We start from the raw sequence: 25902 nt of genomic DNA, 5'->3' as shown, positions 1-25902 counted from the left end.
AGAGAAAGAGAAAGAAAGAAAGAAAGAAAGAAAGAAAGAAAGAAAGAAAGAAAGAAAGAAAGAAAGAAAGAAAGAAAGAAAGAAAGAAAGAAAGAAAGAAAGAAAGAAAGAAAGGTTCTCCTTAGTCTGTGACATCAGTGTTGGACTGTAGAGGCCTCATACTTTAGAAGGTCAGAGAAACCAATTTGGAGACTGTCAATCCTTGAGGTAAGAGGATGGAAAAACAAAATCTGTTTGCACCTGGTATATTCTGGTATATGCCTTATTTAGATTATTTCACTTCCTGAAAGAAATGGGCCAATGAGAGAGAGGTTTGAAGAGAGAGTCTGGGGGTGGGGGTTCCTTTCTTTCTTGGAGAATTCAGGGGTGGGGGAGTTAGACCTGTAGCTCAATTTCCCCTCCTCCCCCGACCCCACACCCAGTAGTGCACGGGGTGTACTGCCGGCTCTGCACTGAGGATCCCTCCTGGCAGTACTGGGGGACCATGTGGAGAGCCGGGGATCGAACCTGGGTCGGTTCAAGGCTCTGTAGCTCAATCTGGAAAGGGCACAGATGCCCGTAGACCCGCCTCTATCCCATTTCCGCCACTGGCTAGATCAGTTGTTTTTCTCTGTTCATCGGTTCTTTTAGCAGCACACACACCCGTGGGGTGGTTTTATCTTTTTTTTTTTTCAGTGAAGAATGTTTTAGACAATTGTTTAGAGTAAACACTTTAGAGTATTGGGGTTTTTAGAATATTGATTACCAAAATGACCACCAGTAAATCTCCAGCACTGTGGCAGAATGGGAGAGTGTGAAATTTAGGCTCACGTAAGGGTCTTTATTTTGTTGTTTGTGTGGTTTAGGCTACATCCAGCCATACTCAGGGCTTACCCCTGGCTCTCTGCTCAGGGCTCACTCCTGACAGTTTTTGTATATGTGGTGCTGGGGATTGAATCTGGGTTGGCTTTATCCAAGGGAAGTGCCCTACCCACTATGCTATCTCTCAGAGCTCAATTTTGTGTGTGTGGTTTTGTGTCAACAATGAAACACAGAATCCCACACATGTGAAGCATGTGTTCCCCACCCACCCCCTTTATTTAACTGTTAAAATTCAATCATTTACTACTAACTCTGTGACCTTGGGCAAATACTTTAGTTCTTTTCCTGTTTTCTGATTTCCTATCCATAAAATAAGGATAATAATATCCGCTTTCAAGGGGATGTTGTGAGATTTAAATGAGACACACAATACTTGGCACAAAGTACCGAAGAAAACAAAGGTCAGCTTCCTTCCTCCCATCTGCGACTACTATTTTCACTCAGCCTTCCTCCTCTGGAGATCCTCTCTGCCCTTTCTTCTCTTTTCCTTTCACCAAAACAAAACGCAGACCCTCACTCCACTCACGACAGCGGACAGATCTGTTCTTAGTTCCTGGAGGAACTAAGTCATCCAAAGCTGGAATGGTGCTGACACGCATTGGAATGATGCTTCAGCAAGATGCTCTAGGACACTTGACTGCTGTGTGCCCGCACCAGGGCTGCACCCAACCCGTTCATTCAGCCATGAGCAACTCCAGCCGTCTCCTCTCGTTGAGTGGTTTCAGTTACTACCTGATTGCTCCTTGAAGACCCTATGAATAGGCCTAGTGGAATGGGAATGTGCCCCGCAGACATCTGGTCTACCCTCTGCTGGTGCCCCCTTTGTTGGATGAGACATGGATTCTGACTTTTTCTTCTGTGAGACGCTGTGTGCACAGTGGGGTATAAGAGATAGAGATGTGGGGGCAGGGGGCGGGCTCCTTGCTGGAGTTGACCTGGCTCCTTGCTCTACTCCCTCGACCCTAGATATAAAAATAAAACTTAGGGCCAGGGAGATGTCTCAAAAGGCTGAGACACATGCATTTGCAGGCAGGAGTCCCGGATTTGATCCCCACACTACCTGTTTCCGACCAGCTAGTTGCTTGGGGGTGGATCCAGATTTTGCTTGAGGAACCATTAGATTACAGGAGATCTAATTTGGGGCTCCTGCATGCAAAGCATGTTCTCAAGCCCTTTGAGCTATATCCCCGGCCCAAAAAGGATGTGGTAATGCCATGTCATGCAAATGGGTTGCTTTTATGCCGCAGACCCCAGGCCAGCATGTGAATCAGTCGTGTCCCACACAGCGTCAGACTGTTGCAGACACAGAGAGTAACAGGAGGAGGGAAAGACTAGAAGGTGACCAGGGAAGTCTTCAAGAATCTTGGGTTGGACTGGAAAAGAGCAGAGCAAGTAAGTGCGACAAAAAGAAAGGCACTGCCCACTGCAGCCATGGCTCTTGAGGCCCTGAGTCAGGTGGGACAGGAAATAAGAAAGAGAGCCCACACCAGGTTGTGCATGCAGATGAGCTGTGCTGGAGGGCTCTAGAACCTTCCACTGGGAGCAGACTCATGGGAGGAGGCCTCCCAGGAGCATCTCAATCCTCAGCAATCTTTAGGGCCCTCTGTACCAAGGGGAATTTCTCCCTTGACCTGAGTAAAGTAGAATCCTTGCGTGCACCCTGCATTTCCGCCCCCATGTGGCCTTGGCTGGCCCCAGAGTAGGATGTCCTTTTGGCATGTTACCAGAAAGAGGGGAGGCCTCAAGCCTGGAAACCTCATGGGTGCAAGGAAGGCCTGGTGGCTGCCTCCAACGTGCTGGGCCGACAAAAGCCCTGACCAGAGATTGCAGGGGCCTGGTTTAAAGGGACAGGCCACCGGGTGGGCAGCCCTGGGAGAGGTGAATTCTGAAATCAAAGGATGGCTGGGGTTCTGGAGCTCAGAGTGGGGTGGATCCTGTGCAGATTCTCCACCCTGTCTAGAGCCTTGGGTCGGCGCTCCACTGAGACTCAGCCTTCTAGGTGCAGGACTGCTCCCCGGACCCCTGAGCTCAGTTTGCTGCTGGCTTGGGTGTATGGGGATGACTGACCTGGAAGACGGGGACTGCTTGGGAGCTGACTCCCCTTCCTGCGAGCCCCTGGTCTCTGGGGCATCCCAGGCCTCTCCAGATCTCTTAATTGAGGAAGTGGCCCGCCAGCGCAGCCAGGTGACCTTTGGGGTAGGCCCTCTGGGTGTCTGTCTCGCGGCTGCTCTGGGCAGTGCTGGAATGGAGAGGCGCAGAACAGGGCTGCTGGGAACGGGGCTGCTGCCCGCCCCCCAAGCTTTTTATTTATTTATTTATTTATTTATTTATTTATTTATTTATTTGCTTCCAGGTCAACTGTTTTGACTTCTTTGCTAGAGACATTAATCTCGTGAGCTCATGGTACCTAGGACCACTTTCTCTCTCTTCCTCCTCAGGAGCGGCAAAGGCGGGTGGCAGGGGAGCAAGGGAAGCCACGTTAGGTGTGTGGGGGGGTGGGGCTGTGGGGGTGCAGGTGATGTGGGGTTTGGAGGCTGTGTGTATGGCGGGCATGGGTCTGTGGAAGGCGTGGGGCTGTGGAGGTGTTAGCAGGCCAGGGTCTAGGGGCAGTTTGGGGGCCCAGGCAGAGTGAGAGAGTTGTGGGTGAGAGTGTGAGCGTGTGAGGAGGAGTGGGCTGTGTACGATTCGGTCGGGTGATTACCACAGCTCCGAGCCCCTGAGAACGAGTGTTGTCCTTTGGGATTTGGCCCTCACTGAGCACAGCTGAGGGAGCAAAGGTGACCGAGGGACAGTGCCAAGTCCCCCTGAGTGGAAGGAGCTTTCCCTGGGCAAGATGTCGCTGTCTCAGCCCTTGCCTGGACCCCACGGCTGACTGGCCCGGCTTCTTTCTTTCTTTCTTTCTTTCTTTCTTTCTTTCTTTCTTTCTTTCTTTCTTTTTTTTTTTTCTTTTTGGACCACACCGTTGATGCTCAGGGGTTACTCCTGGCTCTGCATTCAGGAATTACTCCTGGTGGTGCTCAGGGGACCATATGGGATGCTGGGAATCAAACCCAGGTCGGCCGCATGCAAGACAAACACCCTACCCGCTGTGCTATCGCTCCAGCCCCTGGCCCGGCCTCTTTCTGCTTGACTTCCTCTCGCCCACCTCTGAGCCCAGCAGGTGGCTGGTGACTGTCAGCTGTGGGCAGCCCACCGCCCCCACCTGTCTTGGCCCGTGTTCTTGTGCTTGGACCTGGCCCTAGGCATTCCTGGGGGGGGGGGGGTCATCCCGGGACCCAAATCTTGTCCAAGGGCTCTGGCTCATCTTTGCCATGTGTCCTTGTGGGAGAGCAGAACACAGGGCTGGACCACCCTCGGGGTTTCCCTCACCAGTGCCTTGGACCCTCAGTGGCCATACTTACTCGCCCCTGACTGGTAGGAGGCCCCAGCCGTGGCTCCAGAGAAGATTCGGGGTCCCTGCAGACTTCCAAGGAATTTGCCCAGAATCTCACCTGGTGTGAGCCCCCACGAGCTGGAGGCGTGTGACCTGGACCAGCTGGAGGCGCTCCCTGACTCCAGCACGTTGCTCTCGGGCCAGGCGTCTGTCTCTGGACGCTGGTCGCATGGGGGTGTGGCTGCAGTGAACCCAAGGGACACAGTCCCCTCCTCCTGGGCCGCACTATCACGTAAAAGGCGCCTGGTGCTCCTCCTTGCCGGCTCTGGTGGCCGAGCCCACCCAGCGCCCGGAGGACTCGGGCGCCCAGCAGTGAGGTGGGCCGGCAGCTGCTCTCCACTCCCTCTGGTGAGTGCCCCTACAAGGCAGAGTATTGCTGGCATCTCCTGGCCCGGCTTTGGTCCCTCTGATGGGCGGGAACAGTTGTGACCTGCTTTCTGGCCTCCTCCTGGGAGTTCCTCTTGCCCTTGCAGGAATCCTGGGGAACTGGATTCCCTGCGGCCTGAGCTCGGGTGATGGTGTGTGTGTGTATGTGTGTTGTGTGGGAGGAGTTAGTATGGGGGACAGAGACCTTAGGATAGTGTGGGGAGGAAAGCTGAGGAGGGGGCCACAGTGGGGAACACGAGGCCTGCCAGGTCTTCATTTCCGGTCACCGCCTCTCAGGCCCTTCCTTCCTGCTGTGTGGAATCTCCCGGTTTCCTCTGACCGACAGGGACCCCGAGATGTAGCTGTCCAGAAGCACTGGGTTGTGTTCCTGATTGTGAAAGTTGCGTGTAAGAGTTTCCACAGGGAGACGTGGGAGAATTTTAACTTAAAACGGAATTGAGGGGTCAGAGTGATAGCATAGTGATAGCACAGTGGGTAGGGCACTCGCCTTGCACGCGGCTGCCCTGGGTAGGGGTAATTCCTGAGCATCGCTGGATGTGACCCCCCCCCAAAAAAAAAACGGAATTGAGTTCCCTCCCTCTGTTGCTGTTGAGACCCCTCCCTCTTTTGCTGCTGTGCCGACCAGGAGCTCCACACAAGGTCCTTGTCATTGCAAAGATCCCCAAGAGCAGTGCCTTTGGGATGAACCCGGGCATGGCGGCAAAACCAGGGCCCAAACTCAGGGCCTCAGTCTTGCAAAGCCAGTGCTTTTGTCCCTAGCTCTCCCTGGCCCAATGTAAAAAAAAAAAAAAAAAAAAAGATATAGGTGGTGTGTGTGTGTGTGTGTGTGTGTGTGTGTGTGTGTGTGCGCGCTTCATACCAAATGAAGCTTCAAACCAAATGCTTCATACAGGCAGGGTCTGTACTTACCATGAAGCCACTTCCCGCTCCTTTGATCTGTTTGTCACTGTAGAGGCCACAGCTCGTGGCGAGGGGCAGCCTCGTGGTGCCCGTCAAACCCAGGGCCTCACGTAGGCAAGGCATGTGCTCAGCCGCTTTGGGCCACAGTCCTGCCCGGACCACAGCTCCCAGGCAGTGCTCAGGGGGCCTGAGATCCTCAGCCTGGCGGTGAGGACAGGGTCGGGCGGTGTGGGTGCCCAGTGATATTTCGCTGCTCCGTTCTGTCGAGCTGGGGGCCACCAGGGCCAGCCCTGCCAATGCTCGGGAGCCACAGGACTGCACCTACTGGTGCTCAGTGAGTCCTGCAGTGCCCAGAATCGAACTCGGGGCTTCCCACATACACTGGGCAAGTGCCTCCTTCACTGTCCTCTGCTCTGCTAGAACACAGAGATCTTCCTGTGAACCCCGATTCCCCCGTCCAGGGCAGGCGGGAAGGAGCTCTGGGGAATAGGCGCCAGCAGCCAAGAAGGAGCCACTTGGGGCCATTTCGATTCAGCTCCGGGGGACGCGGGGTGCCAGAGGGCCCTGTGCATGGGGGTGAAACACAGCAGTAGTTTTCTCTCTCCCCGCGTTTAAAATGTGCCCCACAGAGAGAACACAGGGCAGTGCACGAGATCCAGTGATGAGGCTGACTTGGGAGAAGCTGGTGGAACAACCTAGAATGTCTGGGTTTTAAGGAAGGAAGCTGGCAAGCTGCTCTCCCTGTGGGAGCTGGGGTAAGGGAGGGAAGGGGCAGCAGGGTCACAGGGGTGTCCTGTGCAGGGCAGGGCAAGCCTCGTACAGAGCCCAGGGACTGGGTCCTGGTGGGCCCAGCGGGTGTCGGGCGTGGAGAGGAGCAGGACACCTATCTGAAGAGAAACCCAGGACCCGAGCAAGAGTGAGGTGCAGGGTAGGGCGTTCCGCTTGCCCGCAGCCGACCGGGTTTTATCCTCGGCATCCCCCTCCTCAAGCACCATCGGGAGTGATTCCCGAGCTCAGACTGTGGGCTTGAGACCCTCCCCACCCCCACCAGGCTTGAGATCTCCCCATCCGCCCTCCTCGGGGAAGAGAGGCCGAGACAGGCGGGAGCTCCTCAGCGCCCTGCGCCCAGCTTGGGGATTGAATTGCCCGAGGTCACGTCTGTCACCTTGAGTCAATCTCGAGAAGTCCAGATCTCCCGATCGTGTGGGATCCCAGGAGGACGTCTAGGTCCTGCCTGGCACAGAGCTGGAAGTTGGCGCCCAGCCCATCAGGGTTCAGGGCTGAGGCCCAAGACCCGCAAGCTCTCCCAGGGCCCAGCAGAGGAATTCTGCTAGGCCTGTGCTTAGCAGCAAGAGAGCAGGCGAGCCTGGCACCGGGAGTGGCTGCAGGGCCGCCACCCACGCCCAGCTCTGGTCTCTGGGAGCGCCCTCACCTCTCTCTCCGCCCTTTGACTCGGAACCATTGTGTGGCTCTGCCCCACACATTTCCTGCCCTGCCCGCCTCCAGCCATCTGCTGGCAGTTGTGTGGACTGATTTCAGTGCCTGATACAGCTTAGCCCTGGCACCGACCTGCCATGGGCATGACCGCCTGCCCGCTCCCCAGATTGCCCCTGTCTTCCTGGGAGTTCTGGAGCTGGAGTCTGCGGGGTTCTCCCTGGCTGACCCGCTGACTCCCTGCAGGGGCTTCGGAACATTCAGACTTGACAAATGGGGACTGTGTATTAGATAATACTGTGAAAACATTAAGTTTTATGGGTGTGCTATTGCCATTGTGTTGATATGAAAGAAAGCCCGGTTTTTGTCTTTTTGAATCATTGTGGGGGCTGCAACTGGTGGGGTCCCCAGGGTCAGGAGGGTCACAGCCATGGTGCTGGGGGCCATGCCGTGAGGCCATTTGACCGAGTGTCTCCCATAAGCAAGGCATAGATGGGTTCTGTAAATCCAGCCACAGCCTGGGGGCCCTGGAATATTTACACTTTATTAAAGAATTTTTTTGTTTGTTTTGGGTCACACCAGCCAGTGCTCAGGACTTACTCCTGGTTCTGTGCTCAAGGATCACTCTGGATCACTCTGGTGGGCTTGTGATCGAACCTGGGGCTGTCTGTGTGCAAGGCAAATGCCCTCCCTGCTGCACTGTCACTCCAGCTGGGGGGGGGATTCTAGAATATTTCAGTTCACTGAAATATTTTGTTGTTGTTGTTTCCCAATATTTTATTTATCCTTTATGACACACTTGGCATTATCAAGGAGAAATAGTATTATATCACTTTTTTAAACAGCTTTTTATTTTTGAATTGAAGCACTGTGAGATACACATTTATAGAGTTGTTCATGATCAGGTTTCAGTCATACAGTGTTCCAACACCCATCCTCCACCAGTGTATATTTCCCACCACCAGTGTCCCCAGTTTCCCTCCCACCCCCCTCCCCCACCCCCAGCCTGTCTCTATGGCAGACACTTTCCTTCCTTCTCTCTCTCGGCAGTATGGTTTGTGATAAAGAGACTGAGAGGTTACCCTGTTGGTTCCTTTACCTCACTCCTCGCTGGAGTATTTGGCGCCGAGCTGCTTGCATCCTGCTCTCAGGTGACTAAGCTGACAGGGAGCCAGGGGGAAGGCCAGCAGACAGCTCTTGAGGCGTGAAATGAGCTGGAGGAATGGCATGCAGAGGGTTTTCCTCTGCTCTGAGATGGACCCTGGGAGAGAGTCCGGACAAGGCCACCTGGGCGCGCCACTCATGCATCTCTGTTGTAGTCAAAGGCGTCATTCTTGTCGAAGTTCCCCCAAGCTGCTCTCTGTCACATGGGATCTGCTGGTGCTGGCCCCCACCCCTCCCAGCTCATGAGCTCAACACCCCTTCCACCTGAGAAATCTTTAGTGGTCTTTTTGTTTTGTTTTGTTTTGTTTTTTTGTTTTTGGGTCACACCCGGTGATGCACAGGGGTTACTCCTGGCTCATGCACTCAGGAATTACTCTTGGCGGTGCTCCGGGGACCCTATGGGATGCTGCGAATCAATCCTGGGTCGGCCGTGTGCAAAGCAAGCACCCTACCGGCTGTGCTATCGCTCCAGCCCCAATCTTTAGTGATCTTGAATAGAGATAAACAAACCAAACATTTACTGATAATAAATTATACATTTTATTGTAAAACAAAAAAAATTTTTTTTTTTTTTTGCTATTTGGGTCACACCCAGAGATGCACAGGGGTCACTCCTGACTCTGCACTCGGGAACCACCCCGGTGGTGCTCAGGGGATCTTATGGGATGCTGGGAATCGAACCCAGGTCAGCCGCATGCAAGGCAAATGCCCTACCCGATGTGCTATGGCTCCAGCCCCAAAACAAAAAAAAGTTAAGTCACGTGCCCCCTCCACTTTGGCATGGTGACCTACAGTTTAAGAAGCTAGAATATTTGTTATTGTTGTTGTTGTTTTGGGATCACACCTGGTGATGCTCAGGACTGACTCCTGGTTCTGGACTCGGGAATTACTCCTGGCAGTGCTTAGGGGACCATATAGGGTCCTGGGGTCGGACCTGGGTTGGCTGCATGTAAGGCAAGTGCCTACCCTCAATGCTATTGCTCCAAACGAAGGGGTGTAATTCTTCCAACCCAGGAGTATCATGTTTAAAAGTTCATCCTGAAGGAGTAACTATAATCAAATTTGAAATAAAGACACAGTAACTTCCTGAAGAAGAGTCTTATAGCTAATAGATATTATTGTGAAGGGGGTAAAATTGGGTTTTGTTTCCTTTTTCCTTTTTGACCCACACTCCAGCAATGCTCAGGGATTACTGCTGGATCTGCAGTCAGGAATTGCTTCTGGCATGCTCTGGGGACCATATGGCAGGCCTGGGATTGAACCTGGGTTGGCCAGGTGCAAGGCAAGCACCCTCCCCACTTTTTCTTTTAAAGTTCATCCTTACACTTAGGTGATATAAGTCAGTCTTCTTTTTTTTTAATATTTAATATTTTTTAAAATTCTCTGTGAATTACCTAGTAGTACTGTGTGTTACACATTCAGGTGTCTGAGCTGTGTGACCACTTAAATAATTGTGCTTTTCATTCTTATGACTCCCAAACTGTAAGCACCTACAGAGAATTCTGATATAAAAGAAACTATGCTCACATTTCTACAGCCAATTGCTGTAAAAAAGAAAACAAGTTTATCATGTACTGTGTGTAGGTGAAAGAGTGGGTGGGGGGCCGGAGTGATAACACTGTGAGGTGGGCACTGGCCTTGCACGCAGCCACCCCAGGTTAAATCCCCGCATCTCATATGGTTCCCCGAGCACTGGCAGGATTATTTCTGAGCACAAAGCCAGGAGTAACCCCTGAGCTCTGGTGGGAGTGACCCAAAACTAAACAAACAGAGAGTATAAATTACACTCTTTGTATGTCAGAGCCACACTGTGACTTTGATAATGGTTTTTCCCTTCATAATGACAAACTAGTGTTGATTTACTATGACAACAAATGACTTACTAGGACAATAAATGACTGAGTAGGACAATAAATGACTAAGTCAGCAGTGACAATATCATATAAAGAAAGGGAACGTGGGCTGGAGTGATAGCACGGAGGGTAGGGCGTTAGCTTTGCACGTAGCTGGCCCAGGGTTCAATCCCCAGCATCCCATAGGGTCTCCCGAGCACCAGCAAGAGTAATTCCTGAGTGCAGAGCCAGGACTAACCTCTGAGCATCACCGGGTGTGACCCAAAAAACAAAAAGAAAAAAGAAAAGAAGAAAAGAAAGGGACTGTGGGGCCAGAGAGAAAGTATAGTAGTTAGGGCATTTGCACAGAGCCTACGTGGGTTTAATGACCAGAACCCCAAGGCCCTGAGCATGCCAGATGTGACTCAAAAACCCAAAACAGCCACAAACAAACAAATACACACAAAGACAAAGCAAATGCTTTCAAAAAGACTTTGTAGATTTTGGTTTTTAATTTTAAATGGTTATTTTGGAATTTACCTGTCAGTCCTGAACTATGATCTCAAATATGTATTTTTTTTTTCTTGGTCATACCCAGCGGCACTTTCTCCTAACTCTGCACTCGGGATTCGGTCCTGGTGGGCTCCAGGGGCCATTTGGAATGCTGGAGATCGACCCCAGGTTGGCATGCAGAGCAAAACACCCTGTTTCCTACACTATATCTCCGGCCCTCAAATACATATTTTCTTATAGAGATGTTAAAAGTGTATCTGTAAGTATGATTAGATAAATATTCATTGATTCCCTAACTGGGTATCCATTTCTAAGGATACTTTTTTTAGATACCGAAATTAAATGTTACTAAGGCTGATCCTAAAAAAAAAAAAAAAGAAGAAGAAGAAGAAAAAAAGCAACGAAGGTGGGGCTGGAGCGATAGCACAGCGGGTAGGGCATTTGCCTTGCAAGCGGCTGACCCAGGTTTGATTCCCAGCATCCCATATGGTCCCCTGAGCACCACCAGGGGTGATTCCTGAGTGCATGAGCCAGGAGTAACCCCTGTGCATCGCCGGGTGTGACCCCCCCCCCAAAAAAAAAAGCAAAAAAAAAAAAAAGCAATGGCGGTCAAGAGCAGTCAGTACCTCTTTCCTGAAACCTTGTGGATATTTGATTTATTCACAGGACTCCAGCAGCCCCGAACACTGAGAGACTAGAACAATACGGAATTCGTTCGCCCAGTGGAGGCGGGTAGAGCGGGAACTGAACCGGGGCATGGGGAGGCAGGAAGCGTGAATCCCGGTTTCCTAAAGTTTTCTGCTCTTCAGCTCCTGGGGTTGAGGTCTGAGTGGCCGTCAGCTGGTGCCTGCCGGGTGTGGGAAGTGTCTCCGCCTTCCTCCTTCTTTTTTTTTTTTTTTTTTTTTTGCTTTTTGGATCACACCTGGCGATGCACAGGGGTTACTCCTGGCTGCGCACTCAGGAACCACCCCGGGCGGTGCTCAGGGGACCATATGGGATGCTGGGATTCAAACCCAGGTCGGCAGCGTGCAAGGCAAACGCCCTACCCACTGTGCTATCACTCCAGCCCCCCGCCTTCCTCCTTCTGGCTTCAGGACTATCCCTCTGCTGTCACTCGGACCCTCCCCGAGCCGGGGTCTCCCGGTCCTGTGGGGGTGCTCCTCCCCTGCCTCCTCAGCAGGAGAGAGACAGAGCCTGTGGGCGTGCAGCTCTCAGGGGGCACTGAGCAGGCTGTGGGAGGGAGGCTGGGCAGCCGACAGTCCTGGGTCTGCCTCCATGGCTGAAGTCTCGGTTACCAAGAGTGTGTCTTTGACCACGTAGTTCAAGTTCGTTCTTCTCTTAAGAACAAGATGGCTTTTTAAATTTTAATTTTTTTAAGTTGAATTACAAAGTATTGTGGTACTTTTGGGACTGGAGCAGTAGTACAGAGGGTAGGGCATTTGCCTTGCACGCGGCCGACTTGGATTTGTTTCCTCTATCCCTCTTGGGGAGCTCGACAAGCTACGCAGAGTATCCCACCCACATGGCAGAGCCTGGCAAGCTACCCGTGGCATATTCGACATGCCAAAACCAGTAACAACAAGACTCACAATGAAGACATATACTGGTGCTCGCTTGAGCAAATCGATGAACAACGGGACCACAGTGCTACAGAGGCACTTTTTGCTGGGGTGGGAGTGAGCACACCCTACAGTGCTCAGGTGTGGAGTTTGTTCACACCTGGTTTTTCACTCAGGAATCATTTCTGGCAGTGCTGGGTGGGGTGGGGTGGGGTGAGGGATCAGAGCCGTGTCAGCCGCATGCAAGACAAGTGTCCTGCCCACTGTACTATCTCTCCAGCCCCTTAAAGGTGACAGATCCCTAGACATTTCATTTTTGACCAGTTTTTGGTTGTATGTGTGTGTTAGGGTGGGGGTGCTCACCTGGCTGTGCTCAGGGGCTGTTCCGGTTCTGTGTGAGGGGGACCGTGCCATGCCAGGGATCAACCCTGAGCTTCCTGCAGCACAGCATGAGCCGTGCTGGACCTGTTGGGCTCTCTCTGCCCCGGATCAAGGGTCTGAAGACTGTTTGAGACCTGTGTGGTCTGATATTAAAGAAGGGGCCCTTGGTCCGATCTGGGGGGTGTCCGAGAAGGCTTTCCTGAAGCTCACGAGCAAAGTCTGAACAGGATGGGAGTCACACATGCCAAAGAGAAGGCAGGCAGTAAACACGGGGACCCCTGCACGTGGTACTGTGAGGCTGGAGAAGGGGTGCAGGGAGCTGAGGCCAACCTGCGGAGGGACCCTGGAGAGCCTTGAAGGAGTCTGAGCTGCCTGCAGAGGTGCCGGCGGCTCGCTGCTCTGATGGGCCCACTGGCACCGTGGACAGGCCCTTAAGGAAGGGAGATTGGGAGGAGGGGGTTCACGGCCTGAGTGAAAGCCAGGGTTTCATAGGACGGAAGGCAGGCTCGATCCGGGGCAGTCTTGGGATCCTGCGGGGACGTGGGTGTGCGGGGAGGTTGGGATCTGGCGGAAGAGGCCCCAGTCGTGGCCACTGTGATCAGATTTGGGGTGAGAGAAAGGAGGAGTCCAGGGCGACTTGACGCTTCTAGCTCCAGTGATTGGCCGTGCTGGGGGCTAGCAGGGCGCCGGCTGCGGCTCCTGGACACGGGGGTTAGAGGCGACTGTCCAGCAGAAGGCCACCTCTCTGCTGGGCCGAGCCAGCTCCCACCTGTCAGGCACGGGCCAGGGAGGAGGATGACAGAGGAAGCGGTGCAGAGCCAGAAGCAAAACGGTTCAAGGGAACTGGGGCGGAAAGGACTCCAGGAACGAGGCAGTGGCTCTGGATCTCACGGCGGAGTGTCACGGCGACATCTAGGCAGCAGATAGGAGGGTCTGTTGAGCTGGACACCTGGCCGGTCATTGCTGTTGGAGCAACTTGGTGGAATCTTAGGGCAGATGCCAGATTATAGGGAGAGGAGTAAATGGAAGCATCATTTGCAAATATCATTTGTAGTCTATTCTCTTTGTGCTCGGCTAGGAAAGGGAGGACACTAAAGATAAATGTCCACAGTAGGGCATTCAGGCTGTTGAGAGGGACTCAAAGAAAGGCAGGGTGCTTGCAGGACAGGGTTACGTTCATTCCTTCCTTTCCTCACTCTTGTCTCCTTCCATCCTTCCCTCTTCTTTCCTCCTTCCCTCCTCCTCCCCTCCTCCCTTCTTCCTTATCTTCCTCCCCTCTCTCTTTCTCTGCTTCTTCCCCCTTTTCTCACTTCCTTTCTTCCTTCCCTTCTTCCCTAGTCTCCCTTCCCTCCTCCCTTCTTTCCTACACTCCCCCTCCTCTCCCTTTCTCCTTCCCTTTCTCCACATCTTACTCCCTCTTTCCCTCCTCCTCAGCTAGAGAAGCTGGACCACATTTATGTGCCCTAGTGGGAGGTCCTGTTAAGAGAAGGTGCGGGAGAGGGAAGGAATTTGGGGGGAATCACCTGGAGGGGAGCCAGCGGATGGCCCAGAACCCAAGAGGGCTGTTCCTCAGCAGGAGGCAGGGCCCCTCGACCCCAGAGACAGAAGGAAGAAAGATGATGAGTGTGGGTGTGGATGACTTAGAGGGGGAAAGAGGCAGGAAGTTGAGAGATTATTTCCAGTGACCTCAATATTCCTCTTTGTAATGGTGTCTGGCTAATACAAATAAATCTTAGTATTCTGCTTGTGCCAGCTCCTGGCTGAAAAGACAGCCATCCCCTGGATTAAAACAGCTTAAGCTCCATGCAGTTTTCAGCATTTACTGCCGTCTCCCCTCTAATCACGAGGAAGTTTTTGCTGGTCCCAGAGGTTTGTTTTTGGTGGTGCTGGGGCTCACACTCATGCACCCTCCTCTGAGCCAACTCCCCCCGACCCTGGCTCAGCTTCTTAGCTCCCGGCAGCTGAGTTCTCAGTGCAGGTTCTCAGCTGCTCACCAGATTTCTGAGATTTTCAAATACTAAGGGGCTGTCTGAGCCTCTGTGGATCCAAACTGGCCTCCCAGGAGCTGTCCAGGACAACTCTGGGCCGGGAGAGCAGCCGAGATCTCGGCCTGGTGTGTCTGCGGTCAGTTTGGCTCTTCCATCTTGGAGAAACCACTTCTCAAGCTCAATCGTTGGATTCCCTGGGCCGGAGTGACAGTTCAGCGGGTGGGGTGTTGGCCTTGCATGCTGTGGGCCCGGGTTTGAGCACCTGAACCACATATGGTCCCCTGAGCACCACCAGGAATGGTTCCCAAGTGCAGAGACAGGAGTGACTCCTGAGCACTGCCAGGTATGGCCCAAAAACAGCAACAAAAGACTCGGATTCCTGCGTGGCTGGGGCTCCTGTCTCCACACCTGTGTCGCCCTAGAGCACAGGGCCCTAGCAGGGGGTCTAACAGTGACCCCGCTCACTTTGGATCTGATAGATTCTGCCACCGTGAACCCCAGCACCTTTTTCCTATCCTGTCTGGTGACTTTCTTTATTTTGGGGTTTGGGCCACACAGAGCTGTGCTCAGGGATACTCCTGGCAGGCTCAAGGGATCATAGGGTGCTGGGGAATCAAACCCTGGTCGGCCACGTGCAAGGCAAACACCTTGCCCTCTGTACTTTCACTCCAGTCCCTAGTTCTGTCAACTTCATTATTGTGATGAAGAATAGGTGTGAGTCGCCCATTGGTGAAGTGGGGCTGTAGAAGGAACAACTCTGGACAATTTTCTGCAATCCGACTGCTCTGCTCCTGGCACCGAAGATCAGAATGAACCACCCCCTCTTCCTCTTCCCGCCCCCCTCCCCAGTCTCTCTTGTTGGGTGCGCACACACAAAGGTGTCTGCGCCTCAGCTTTGGCTGCAGACCACAGTGTCCTGAGTTGCTGAACAGCAAATCTCACTGCCCTTCCACACAGTGCTCAGGCCAGAGTGTCTTGCAGGTCCTGGGGCCGTGCTTCCAGAAAGTTCTCATTGTTTCCAGTCTGCAGTTGGTGGAGGCCAACATGCCAGGTTACTATTCTCGTGGCAGTCAAGCTAGGGTGCCCGCAACTGTTTTCATTACATTATTTTTTTTAATGCTTTAGTTAGTTGATGAATTTTTATTATTTTTGATTTACTCATTTGTTTAACTGAATCGCTGTGAGATACACAGTTACAAAGTTGTTCATCGTTGGGTTTCAGCCATACGATGGTCCAACACCCTTCCCTTCACCAGTACACATTTCCCACCACCAATGTCATACCACCCCCTACGCCCACCCCCCAAGCCTGCGTCTATGGCAGACACTTTTATTCTCTCTCTCTCTCTCTCTCTCTCTCTCTCTCTCTCTCTCTCTCTCTCCTTTTGGCCATTGTGGTTTGCAATACAGGTACTGAAAGGTTATCATGTGTATCCCTTTACCTCCTTTCAGCATTTAGTTCTTGTGCAGAGTGATCACTTCCAACTATCACTGTCAAAGTGTTTTTCTTCTCTGTTGTGACTTCCCTCCCTCCCATCCGCTTGTGGCTAGCTTCCAACCATGGACCAGTCCTCCTGGCCCTTATTTCTACTTGATTTAGGTATTAATTAGTCTCATATTATGTTGTTTTATAGCTTGCAAATGAGTGTATCATCCATCTCCCTCTTACTCATTTCACTCAGCATCATACTCTCCAAGTCCATCCATGTACATGAAAATTTCATGACTTCATTTTTCCTAATAGCTGTGTAGTATTCCACTGTATAGACGTACTACAGTTTCTTTATCCAGTCATCTGTTATCGGGCACTCAGGTTATTTCCAGATTGTAGCTATTGTCATTAGTGCTAACAATGAATATAGAAGAGCAGGTGACTTTTCCAAAGGACACAACTTCTTTTATTATTATTATTATTATTATTATTGAATCACCGTGCGATACATTTACAAGCTCTCATGCTTGAATTTCAACCATATGATGATCAAACACCCATCCCTCTACCAGTGCACATTCTCCACCACCAATGTCCCCAGTATACCCTCCCCTTTCCAGCCCTCCCTCTGCCTCCATGGCAGACAGTTTTCCCTATACTCTCTCTCTACTTCTAGGCATTATGGTCTGTAATACAGATACCAAGAGGTTATCATGTTTGGTCCTTTGTCTACTTTCAGCACACATCTCCCATCCCCATGTGATTCCTCCAACCATCATTAACTTAGTGATCCCTTTATTCCAGCTACCTCTCCCCCAGCTCATGAGACAGGCTTCCAACTATGGGGCAGTGTTCCTGGCCCTCGTGTCTACTTGGGTGTCCATCTCATGTTATTTTCTATTTCACAAATGAGTACAGTCCTTCTATGTCTGTCCCTCTCTTTTTGGCTCATTTCACTTAGCATGATACTCTCCAACCACTTACAAGCAAATTTCATTACTTCATCTCTCCTAACAGCTGCATAGTATTCCATTGTGTAGATGCACCAAAGTTTCTTTAACCAGTCATCTGTTCTCTGGTACTTGAGTTATTTCCAGGTTCTGGCTATTGTGAACAGTTCTACAATGAAAATACAGGGACAAATGTCATTTCTACTGTGCTTTTTTGCACCCTCAGGATATATTCCCAGAAATGGTATTGCGGGGTCATATAGAAGCTCAATTTCTAGGTTTTGTTTGTTTGTTTTTTGGTCACACCCGGGGTCATTCCTGACTCTGCACTCAGGAATTACTCCTGGCGGTGCTCAGGGGACCATATGGGATGCTGTGAATCGAACCAGGGTCAGCTGTGTACAAGGCAAACGCCCTACCCGCTATGCTATCACTCCAGCCCTAATTTCTAGTTTTTGAAAGAATGTCCATATTGTTTTCCAGAAAGGCTGGACCAGTCGGCATTCCCACCAACAGTGAAAGAGCGTCCCTTTTTCCCCACATCCACGTCAGTACTGGTTGCCTTTGTTCTTTTGAATGTGTGCCAGTCTCTGTGGTGTGAGATGATATCTCATTGTTGTTTTGATTTGCATCTCCCTGATGATTAGCGATGAGGACACAACTTCTTAAGAAAAGGATACAATTCTGAACACAGGGAGATCCTAGCACCTAGAAGCAGCTGACCTGGCACCCCCCCCCCACACACACACCCGCCTGCCTGCCTGCCAGGGCGGGGATGCAACAGCTCAGCACACCTGTCCTCAGATGCAATCTCACATGCTGACTGATTTTGTTTTATTGCCACTCCTGGCATTTTGCTAGCATCTTACTGCAATCTGAGGTCTGTTCCACAAGGCTCTCTTGTACTTTTCATTTATAGCTTTATTGATGCATAAACGGTGTATAATAAACTGTGCATATTTAAAGTGTTCAATATGACAAATGTTGACCTGTGTCGATAGCCCTGAAACCACCAAGATAATGAGCGTACATCCTCAGAGGTTCCCCTCTGCCCCTGGCTGGGCCATCCCTCTCTCTGCTTCCCAGACAACCACCAGTCTGCCTTCTGCATGGAACCCTACATGCTCTACCCTGTTGTCTGGGGCCTTCTTCCTTGTTAATGTGAATGTCACCCTGTCACTGCGTGGAATATTTTGGAAAACAATATGGACATTTCTTTTTGTTGTTGTTGTTGCTAAGTAGTAGTCAGTGGTGTGAGGAAAATTCTACTTTTTAAAAAATCTACTTCCACTTGGGTTGTTTGCAGTTCTTGACGTTACAGCTAAAGCTACTATAAATAGGGCTAGAGTGATAGTACAGTCAATAGGGCACTTGCCTTGCACCTGGCCAAAATATGGGATATTGGGGACCAGATTTGATCCCCAATATCCCATATGGTCCCCTGAGCACCAGCAGGAATGATCTCTGAGTGCAGAGCCTGGAGTAAGCTCTGAGCACCACCAGGACTGGCCCCCAAACCCCCCTCCACACACACACACACACACACGCACACACACATGCACACAGAGAATCAAAGGTACTATAAATAATCGTGGAAAAGTCTGGGTAAGGACAGCTTTTATTTCCTTTTGGAGGAGCCTCCCAGGCAGAGCTCAGGGGGACCCGCCCAGTGATACTGAACCAAGGGGACTGATGGTTCAGAGCTGCTGGAGGGGACAGCGCTGCTCTGGCCCTGCAGTGTCAGGGGCCACCAGGGACAGCTGGGGATATGCCGGAGTCTGTCAGACCACGCCTGGTGATACTGGAAGGCCCCAGGTGATGCTCAGGAAGCCATGTGCTGTCCTGGGTCAAACCCTGGTGAGGTATATGCAAGGCAAGTGCGCCATCCACTGTGCTATCTCTCCACCCTGATATCTTTTCGTTTTTCATGGGAAGCTGCCAGGAGCAGGCAAGTTGAGTCATATGGTAGACTTCCAGGAAGCCTCCTGCCTTCAGCAGTGATCAGACCCTTTTACACTCCCTGCCAGCAGTGCTGGAGAGTTCACAGCTGTCTGCAAAGGCCCTCGGTAGGTCTGGGCTGAGGCAGGGGGCCCCTTTTATTCCCGGGGCCCATGTAGGAGAGATGAGAACTGGGACACGCTCAGAGGCCTGGACAGGCAGCAGGTGTAAGGGGTCCGCACTGCCCAGCCTTCTGTTCCCTGCCGTTCAGGCCTGGGCCCGATCACGGCCCCCGAGACAGACGTGCAAAGCCCCTGTTGTGACCTCATGCTGGCTCTTTCCCTGCAGGTGCCCGGACACCATGCCCCCACCTACAGGCCTGACATCGGCATGAAGTAGACGACGGGGGTCTCGGCCGCCTGCCAGCATGTCTTCCACGCAGGGCCGTGGGGAGCAATGGGACTCCCTGGAGTCAGTGGGCCTCAGCCGCAAAGAGCTGGCCATGGCCGAAGCCCTGCAGATGGAGTACGATGCTCTGTCCCGGCTGCGGCATGACAAGGAGGAGAGCAGAGCCAAGCAGAACGCGGACCCGCCGCTCATCAGCTGGGATGAGCCAGCGCTGGGCTTCTACAGCAAACCCGCCGAGAGGCGCCAGGACCTCAAGCTCCTCCGCGGTCTGTCTGGCTCCGATCCCACCCTCAATTACAACTCGCTCTCCCCGCAGGAAGCGCCGCCTGCCCACCCCAGCTCCCAGGGCTCCCGGCCTGGCCCCGATCCCTGGCCCAAGGGCTCCCTGCCTGGCGACTATCTCTATATCTTCGATGGCTGTGACGGGGGCCTCTCTTCATCCCCAGGAACGGGGGATGATGATGACGACGACGCTTCGAAAAAACTGTCGCCCCCTCCTCTGCCTCCCAGGAAGGGGTCCCCCTCCTCGTCCTCCAAGATCTCCCGGGGGCCCAATGACATCAACACTTTTTCGTCAGCTGAACAACCTCCTGGCAAATTGCTAGGGCACCAGATCCTCAAAGAGGAGGAGGCGCCCGGAGGTGGGCACCCAGGGCACCTCCTGGGGCCTGTGGACTATGATGGCATCAACTGTGCCATCACCCGTCTCAACCTGAAGTCCACCTATGACACGGAGTTGCTGCGAGACGCCAGCCGGGGCTGGAAGGACTCCGGCAAGGACACACCTGGGAAGCCCGTGGCCCGGAGCAAGACCATGCCCCCTCAGGTGCCCCCACGCACCTACCCCTCACGCTATGCCAACCGGAAAAATGTCACTTCCGGCAAGAACCATCGGATTTCTGCTGCTCCGGTGAGGAGCTTGCTGCTTGCTCTGTCCCTCTCTCCCGGGTCTCAAAAGTCGAGAGTCGCCGCCGTTTCTCTCCCTGCTGGTCCAGACCCAAGTCAGCTAAGAGCTCGTTCCCCCTTTCTGCCCTCCCTTCCCATCTCCTGTGCCAGGGTTCGGGAGGGGAACAGAAGAGGCAGCACTGGGAAAGCCGAGACCAAGTTGTTTGTGTCTTACCCCACTGGTCTACCTGCTTGTGGGTATCTGGGAACCCCAGTTTCGAGAAAACCCCAGTTCCAGGAGGCCTGGCCTGGGGCGGAGGGGGCTCTAGTTGGTTCCAGGGTCCTACTGGTCTACAGAATTGGTCCATTGCTTCTGCTTTATGTGTTTTGGCTCAAAATGCTGCGTGCAGGCTGGAGAGCCTGGGGTTGAGGCACTTGCCTTGCACGTGGCTAAGCCTGACTCGGTCCCCAGCTCTGCATGGTTCCTTGAGCACCTCTGGGTATTATCCAAAAACTACCACCTCGGGGCTGGAGCGATAGCACAGCGGGTAGGGCGTTTGCCTTGCACGTGGCCAACCTGGGTTCGAATCCCAGCATCCCATATGGTCCCCTGAGCACCTCCAGGGGTGATTCCTGAGTGCATGAGCCAGGAGTGACCCCTGTGCATTGACAGGTGTGACGCAAAAACAAAACAAAACAAAACAAAACAATAAAACAAAAAACTACCACCTCCCCCACCAAATGCTCATGACATTAACTACAGCACTGCTCAGTGCTCACTGCAGGTCGGCCAGCTCCTAGCCTCTCAGCCTCTGTGTGGTGGTTCAGGAGGAGCCCCCAGCCTGCAACCCCCATGATGTTCAGGGCTCACTCTTGTCCCTGCACTCAGGAGTTATTCCTGGAGGTACCTGGGGGACCATATGGGTAGCTGGGGACCAAACCGGGTAGGCCAAGGCAAGGAAAGCGCCCTCCCCCCGGACGATATTCCAGACCCTCTAATAAGTTGCTTCTCCTCTCTCTCTCTCCTCTCTCTCTCTCTTTGTCTGTCTCTCTGTATGTCTTTCTCTGTGTGTTTCTCTCTCTGTGTGTCTCCGTCTCTCTGTATGTCTTAATCTGTGTATGTTTCTCTGTGTGTGTGTGTCTCTGTGTGTCTCCATCTCCCCCTGACTCCGTTTCTCCCTAATTCTCTTGTTTTTCTTTACATTCAACTTTAACTAAGTTTTAGGCTTAGTTCACTGTCATTTTAGTACGTTCATATTGTTGCACAGCTATTACTGCCAGCCGTCTCTTTCCACAGTGAAAATACGAAGAAAAAACAGGTACTGTGACCTTAATTTTACTTTCATCAACACATGATTGGAAAAAGCAAAACATCCACCTAGGAGTGCTGGGCAGATCTTTGTGTTTTCACACAGAGCATTCCCATCCCTGAGACCTATTTGTACTTGACCCTTGGCCCCTGGACATCGCTGGCCCGGGGAGTCGCCAGGTACCCCCATGGCTGGCGAGGTCCAGACATCATGCCACCTGGTTACACCCCATCCCTTCCTCATCCCTCAGCTGTGGGCCTTCCTCTGCCCTGTCCGACAGCCCAGACCTTATGTGCCTCTGGAAAGCCACAGGGACCTGCCTTGTGGGGCTCTGCTAACTGTCCCCCAGAACAGAATCAGCACCTGGGTCCAGCCAGCACTCTGGAGCTGGGGCTTTTTAAAGGGCCGGCCGTGCGAGGTGGGGCCGATCCTGCTATTTATAGGGCCAGGGAGATTCCTGTTCCCGGCACGACTGGGCCTGCTCTCCGGCCAGGCCTCTGTGGTAGGTGTCCCCTCCGCTGCTCCCTTCCCTTTGGCTACGGCCCCCCCTCCCCCTCCTCCTCCCCCATCCTCTCTGTGCCCCCAAAGTGCTGAGGGCAAACTCAGTCCAACTCCCCTTGAAGACGCTCAGGCAAAGCCATTTCCGGGGGTGAAATGTGGCCTTGGTCCACCCCACCTCAGCTCCAAAGGGGGGACCCCACAGGCCCTCGGCCTGTCCCACCGCCCCGCCCTCGCCGGGCTTCCAGTCGGGGCCACCCTCCCGGTCCCAGGCCTGCAGAGCCAGCTCTGGAAACGGTTGGCTCCAAATGCCAGCCCGGTACCCCCGCTGCCAGCCTCTGCCCAGCAGACTCCCCCGGCCAGCCACGGGCGATGCCACGCGGGCCCAGCCGCAGGGTGAACGTAAGTGGCCTTTGCTTTGTTCTGGAGCCAGTGAGCAGGACTGAAAGGGCAGGAACATGGCTCTCGGCAGCCGCTCTGCTCTTCACGCCCGCGCCTCGCCCCACCCCGTCTCTCTGTCTCTCTTCATCTCTCTCTCTGTCTCTGTCTCTTGCTCTCTCTGTGTCTGTCTCTTTCTCTATCTCTCTCCGCGTCACTCTCTTTTGTGGGTTCACAACTGACAGTGGTCCTATTGTTTTCGCTGGGACACAGGCATGAACTTGGCAGAGCCGGGCCCTCCCTCGCCAACTGGCCCTACGGCGGCCCGCCCCTCCGCACCCCCGCAGGCTGCCCCCCAGGGGAGCGAGGCTGGTGGGACGCTCACTCACTCAAACAATCTGGTATTGAAGTGACGGGTTCGCTTGTTGCCCTGTGCCCCGGGGGGGGGAGGGCGATGCGGGGCACCTGCCTGGCAGAGGGGTGAGAGATGAGAGTGGCCAGTGCACAGCCCAGCTCGCAGAGCTCCCAGAAGCAGCTGCTGGCCCTGCTGCCCTGACCGGATGTGGCTGCCCTCCTTGCGGGGAGCGCACTGGGCAGGCCGGTCGGGCAGAACCTGTCACGCCCCACAGTCCATACTGTTTCCTCCCGCCTGGGCGGGCTGCAGGTCTGTGTGCGAGCAGCTTTGGGTGGGACACAGTGAAGGCATGCCCCAGAGACACCCCCTCGCACCCAGCGCTTTCAGGCGGGAAGCACCGTCCCTGGCTGACTCCAGAGGCAGCTGACTCCAGGCCTAGGGAGTTCACAAGCCTCCGCCAGTTCATTCTCTCCCGGCCAGAGTTGCTTTGAGCCTTTCCTCCCTAAATAGCTACCGGACCCCAAAGGCAGGTGTGGGGGGTCTGAGTCATCGCTCTATTTGAGGGTTCCCAAGGGTCTGCTGCCAACGTGGAGGGTTTTGCCCAGGGCCAGGCTTCCCCAGGGACTCACCTTAGCCTCAGCCATGGGCAGGAAACAGCGGCCTGCTCAGCGACCCCGCACAATTCTGTGCACCACCCTCACCCCACCCCCCACCCCCCCCCGCCAAATGCCTGCACCGCTGAGCTTGGGTGACAGGCTGGACTGGCCCTCAGGAAGGGAGGGGGGCTCTGCTACACTTTTTCATCTGTTTGGGGGGCTGGTTTTGCTCAGGGCTTACTCCTGGTTCTGAGCTCAGGGGTCATTCCCAGAAGTGCTTCAGGAACTACATGTGGTGCCGAGGGTCAAACTGGGGGTCAGCTGTGTGCAAGACAGGTGACTTCACCCCTGTACTATCTCTGGCTCTCGACCCCCTTTTTTTAATATTTTATTATTTTATTTATTTATTTATTTATTTATTTATTTTTTGGGCTTTTTGGGGTCACACCCAGCTGTGCACAGGGGTTACTCCTGGCTATGCACTCAGGAATTAGTCCTGGCAGTGCTGGGGGACCATATGGGATGCTGGGAATCGAACCTGGGTCGGCCGCGTGCAAGGCAAACGCCCTACCCACTGTGCTATCGCTCCAGCCCCCAATTTATTTATTTTTAATTAGTGAATCACCGTGAGGGTAGAGTTACAGATTTATACATTTTTGTGCTCATGTTTCCCTCATACAAAGTTCGAGAACCCATTCCTTCACCAGTGCCCATTCTCTACCACCGGTAAACCCAGCATCCCTCCTACCCTCCCCAGTCCCATCTCCCCCCACCCCACCCTGCCACTGTGGCAGGGCATTTGCTTTTGTTCTCTCTCTCTAATTAGGTGTTCGACCCCCCCCCTTTTTTTTTTTTTTTTTTTGCTTTTTGGGTCACACCTGGCAATGCACAGGGGTCACTCCTGGCTCATGCACTCAGGAATCACCCCTGGCGGTGCTCAGGGGACCATATGGGATGCTGGGAATCGAACCCGGGTCGGCCGCATGCAAGGCAAACGTCCTACCCACTGGGCTATCACTCCAGCCCCCCCCCTTTTTTTTTTTAATGGCCATACCCAGCAGTTCTCGGGGGTTACTCCTGCCTCTGTACTCCAGGATCACTCCTGGTCGTGGTTGGAGGACTCGTGGGATGCAGGGGGTCGAACCCAGGTCAGCTGCATGCAAGGCAAGCGCCCTCCGCACTGTGCCCTGTCTCTCGGGGGCTCAAGCCCACTCTTGTCCATCCTCCCCCAGACTCAGCTGAGGTTGCTCGGCCCTGAACTGGGCGATGAGTTTTCTGAGCCGGGAGATAAAGATATCCCTGGCTCCCCTTATTCCCTCCTGCTGAATGCCAGAGCGCCAGAGAGGTCTGGGCCCCTTGGTCTGGTCTCAGCCTCTGGGAAGGGGTGGCGAGGGCCAGGGCGGGGGTTCACTGAGCCAGCTGCTCTTCTCTTAAAGGTGGGTTCTCGGCCCCATGCCGTCACCAATGGCCACGAGTTGTTTGAGGTCTCAGAGGAGAGAGATGAGGAAGTTGCTGCATTTTGCCACATGCTGGACATGTAAGAGTGAAACAATGGGGATCTCGGGAGGGGCGTGGGGGCTGGGGCAGAGGGTCTCCCTCTCTAGAACTTTCTTTGAGAATAAAGAGGGGCCACGTTGAGTCCATGTCAACTCAGCTTGGGACGCCACAGGTGTTGGTGGAGTTTTGAATCTTCTTTTTATTAAAGCACCGTGAGATACACAGTTACAAATTTGTTCACAATTAGGTTTCAGTCATACAATGTTCCAACACCCATACCTTCACCAGTGCACTTTTTTTTTTATTAGTGAACCACCGTGAGACAGTTTCAGTCATACAATGATCGAGTGCCCATCCCTCCACCAGTGCCCATTTTCCACCACCAATGATCCCAGCATCCCTCCCACCACCCCCACCCTGTCCCCTTCAACCCACCCTGCCTCTGTGGCAGGGCATTCCCTTTTGCTCACTCTCTCTTTTTGGGTGTTGTGGTTTGCTACAGAGGTATTAAATAGGCATCTTGTTTGGTCTATCGTCTATTTTCAGCTCGTATCTCCCATCCCTAGTGGGCCCGCCTAGCACCCTTTGCTTGGTGATCCCTTCTCTATCAGAGCTGCTTCGTCACCTAGCGTGTGAGGTCAGCTCCCAAGCTGTGGAGTACTCCTCTTGATATTTATTTCACCCGTGCACTTTCCCGCCACCATTGTTCCCAGTTTCCCTCAGTGTTTGTGGATTTTTGGAAATTTTAGATATTTCACGTTTTTTGACCAAATTCATGAAACCTCCAACCGACATGGAGATCAGGTTGTTCCCATCCAGCTCAGGAGAAATCCCTGGGTCCGTGGCACCTGGTGCTGACAGAAGGGGAAGGGGCTCAGAGGAACGGCCGGTCAGCCAGGGACTGTCCCCCCCGTCTTGCTCTGCCCGGGGCGTTCTGCTGCTGTGGCAAGTGTGTGGAGAGCCGTTTCCCAGGCCCGTCTGCCTCTCCCCTGGGAAGGCCCACGAGGCCCCTGGCCCTCTGTCCCGCACAGCTTGCGCTCAGGCTCTGACATCCGCGACTACTCGCTCACCGGCTACGTCTGGAGCGCCGTCACCCCGAGCCCCGAGCACCTGGGCGACGAGGTCAACCTGAAGGTGACCGTCCTGTGTGACAGCCTGCGGGAGCCGCTCACGTTCACCTGCAACTGTAAGTCAGCGGGGGGC

General features: G+C 53.4%; 1 protein-coding gene across 1 annotated transcript in view; it reads left to right on the top strand.

Moving 5' to 3' along the window:
* The window catches only part of PIK3C2B (phosphatidylinositol-4-phosphate 3-kinase catalytic subunit type 2 beta), a 75586-nt gene that overhangs the window by 11483 nt on the left and 38201 nt on the right, over positions 1–25902 (top strand). The window contains exons 2-4 of the mRNA XM_055144271.1: positions 19121–20090; positions 24639–24739; positions 25731–25885. Of these exons, the coding sequence (XP_055000246.1) occupies positions 19200–20090; positions 24639–24739; positions 25731–25885 (1147 nt within the window). The 5' untranslated portion in view covers positions 19121–19199. The remainder of the gene's footprint in view (positions 1–19120; positions 20091–24638; positions 24740–25730; positions 25886–25902) is intronic.

This window comes from Sorex araneus, chromosome 7, assembly GCF_027595985.1.
Source record: "Sorex araneus isolate mSorAra2 chromosome 7, mSorAra2.pri, whole genome shotgun sequence".
Classification (NCBI taxonomy): domain Eukaryota; kingdom Metazoa; phylum Chordata; class Mammalia; order Eulipotyphla; family Soricidae; genus Sorex; species Sorex araneus.
This window is presented reverse-complemented; position numbering and strand designations above follow the sequence as displayed.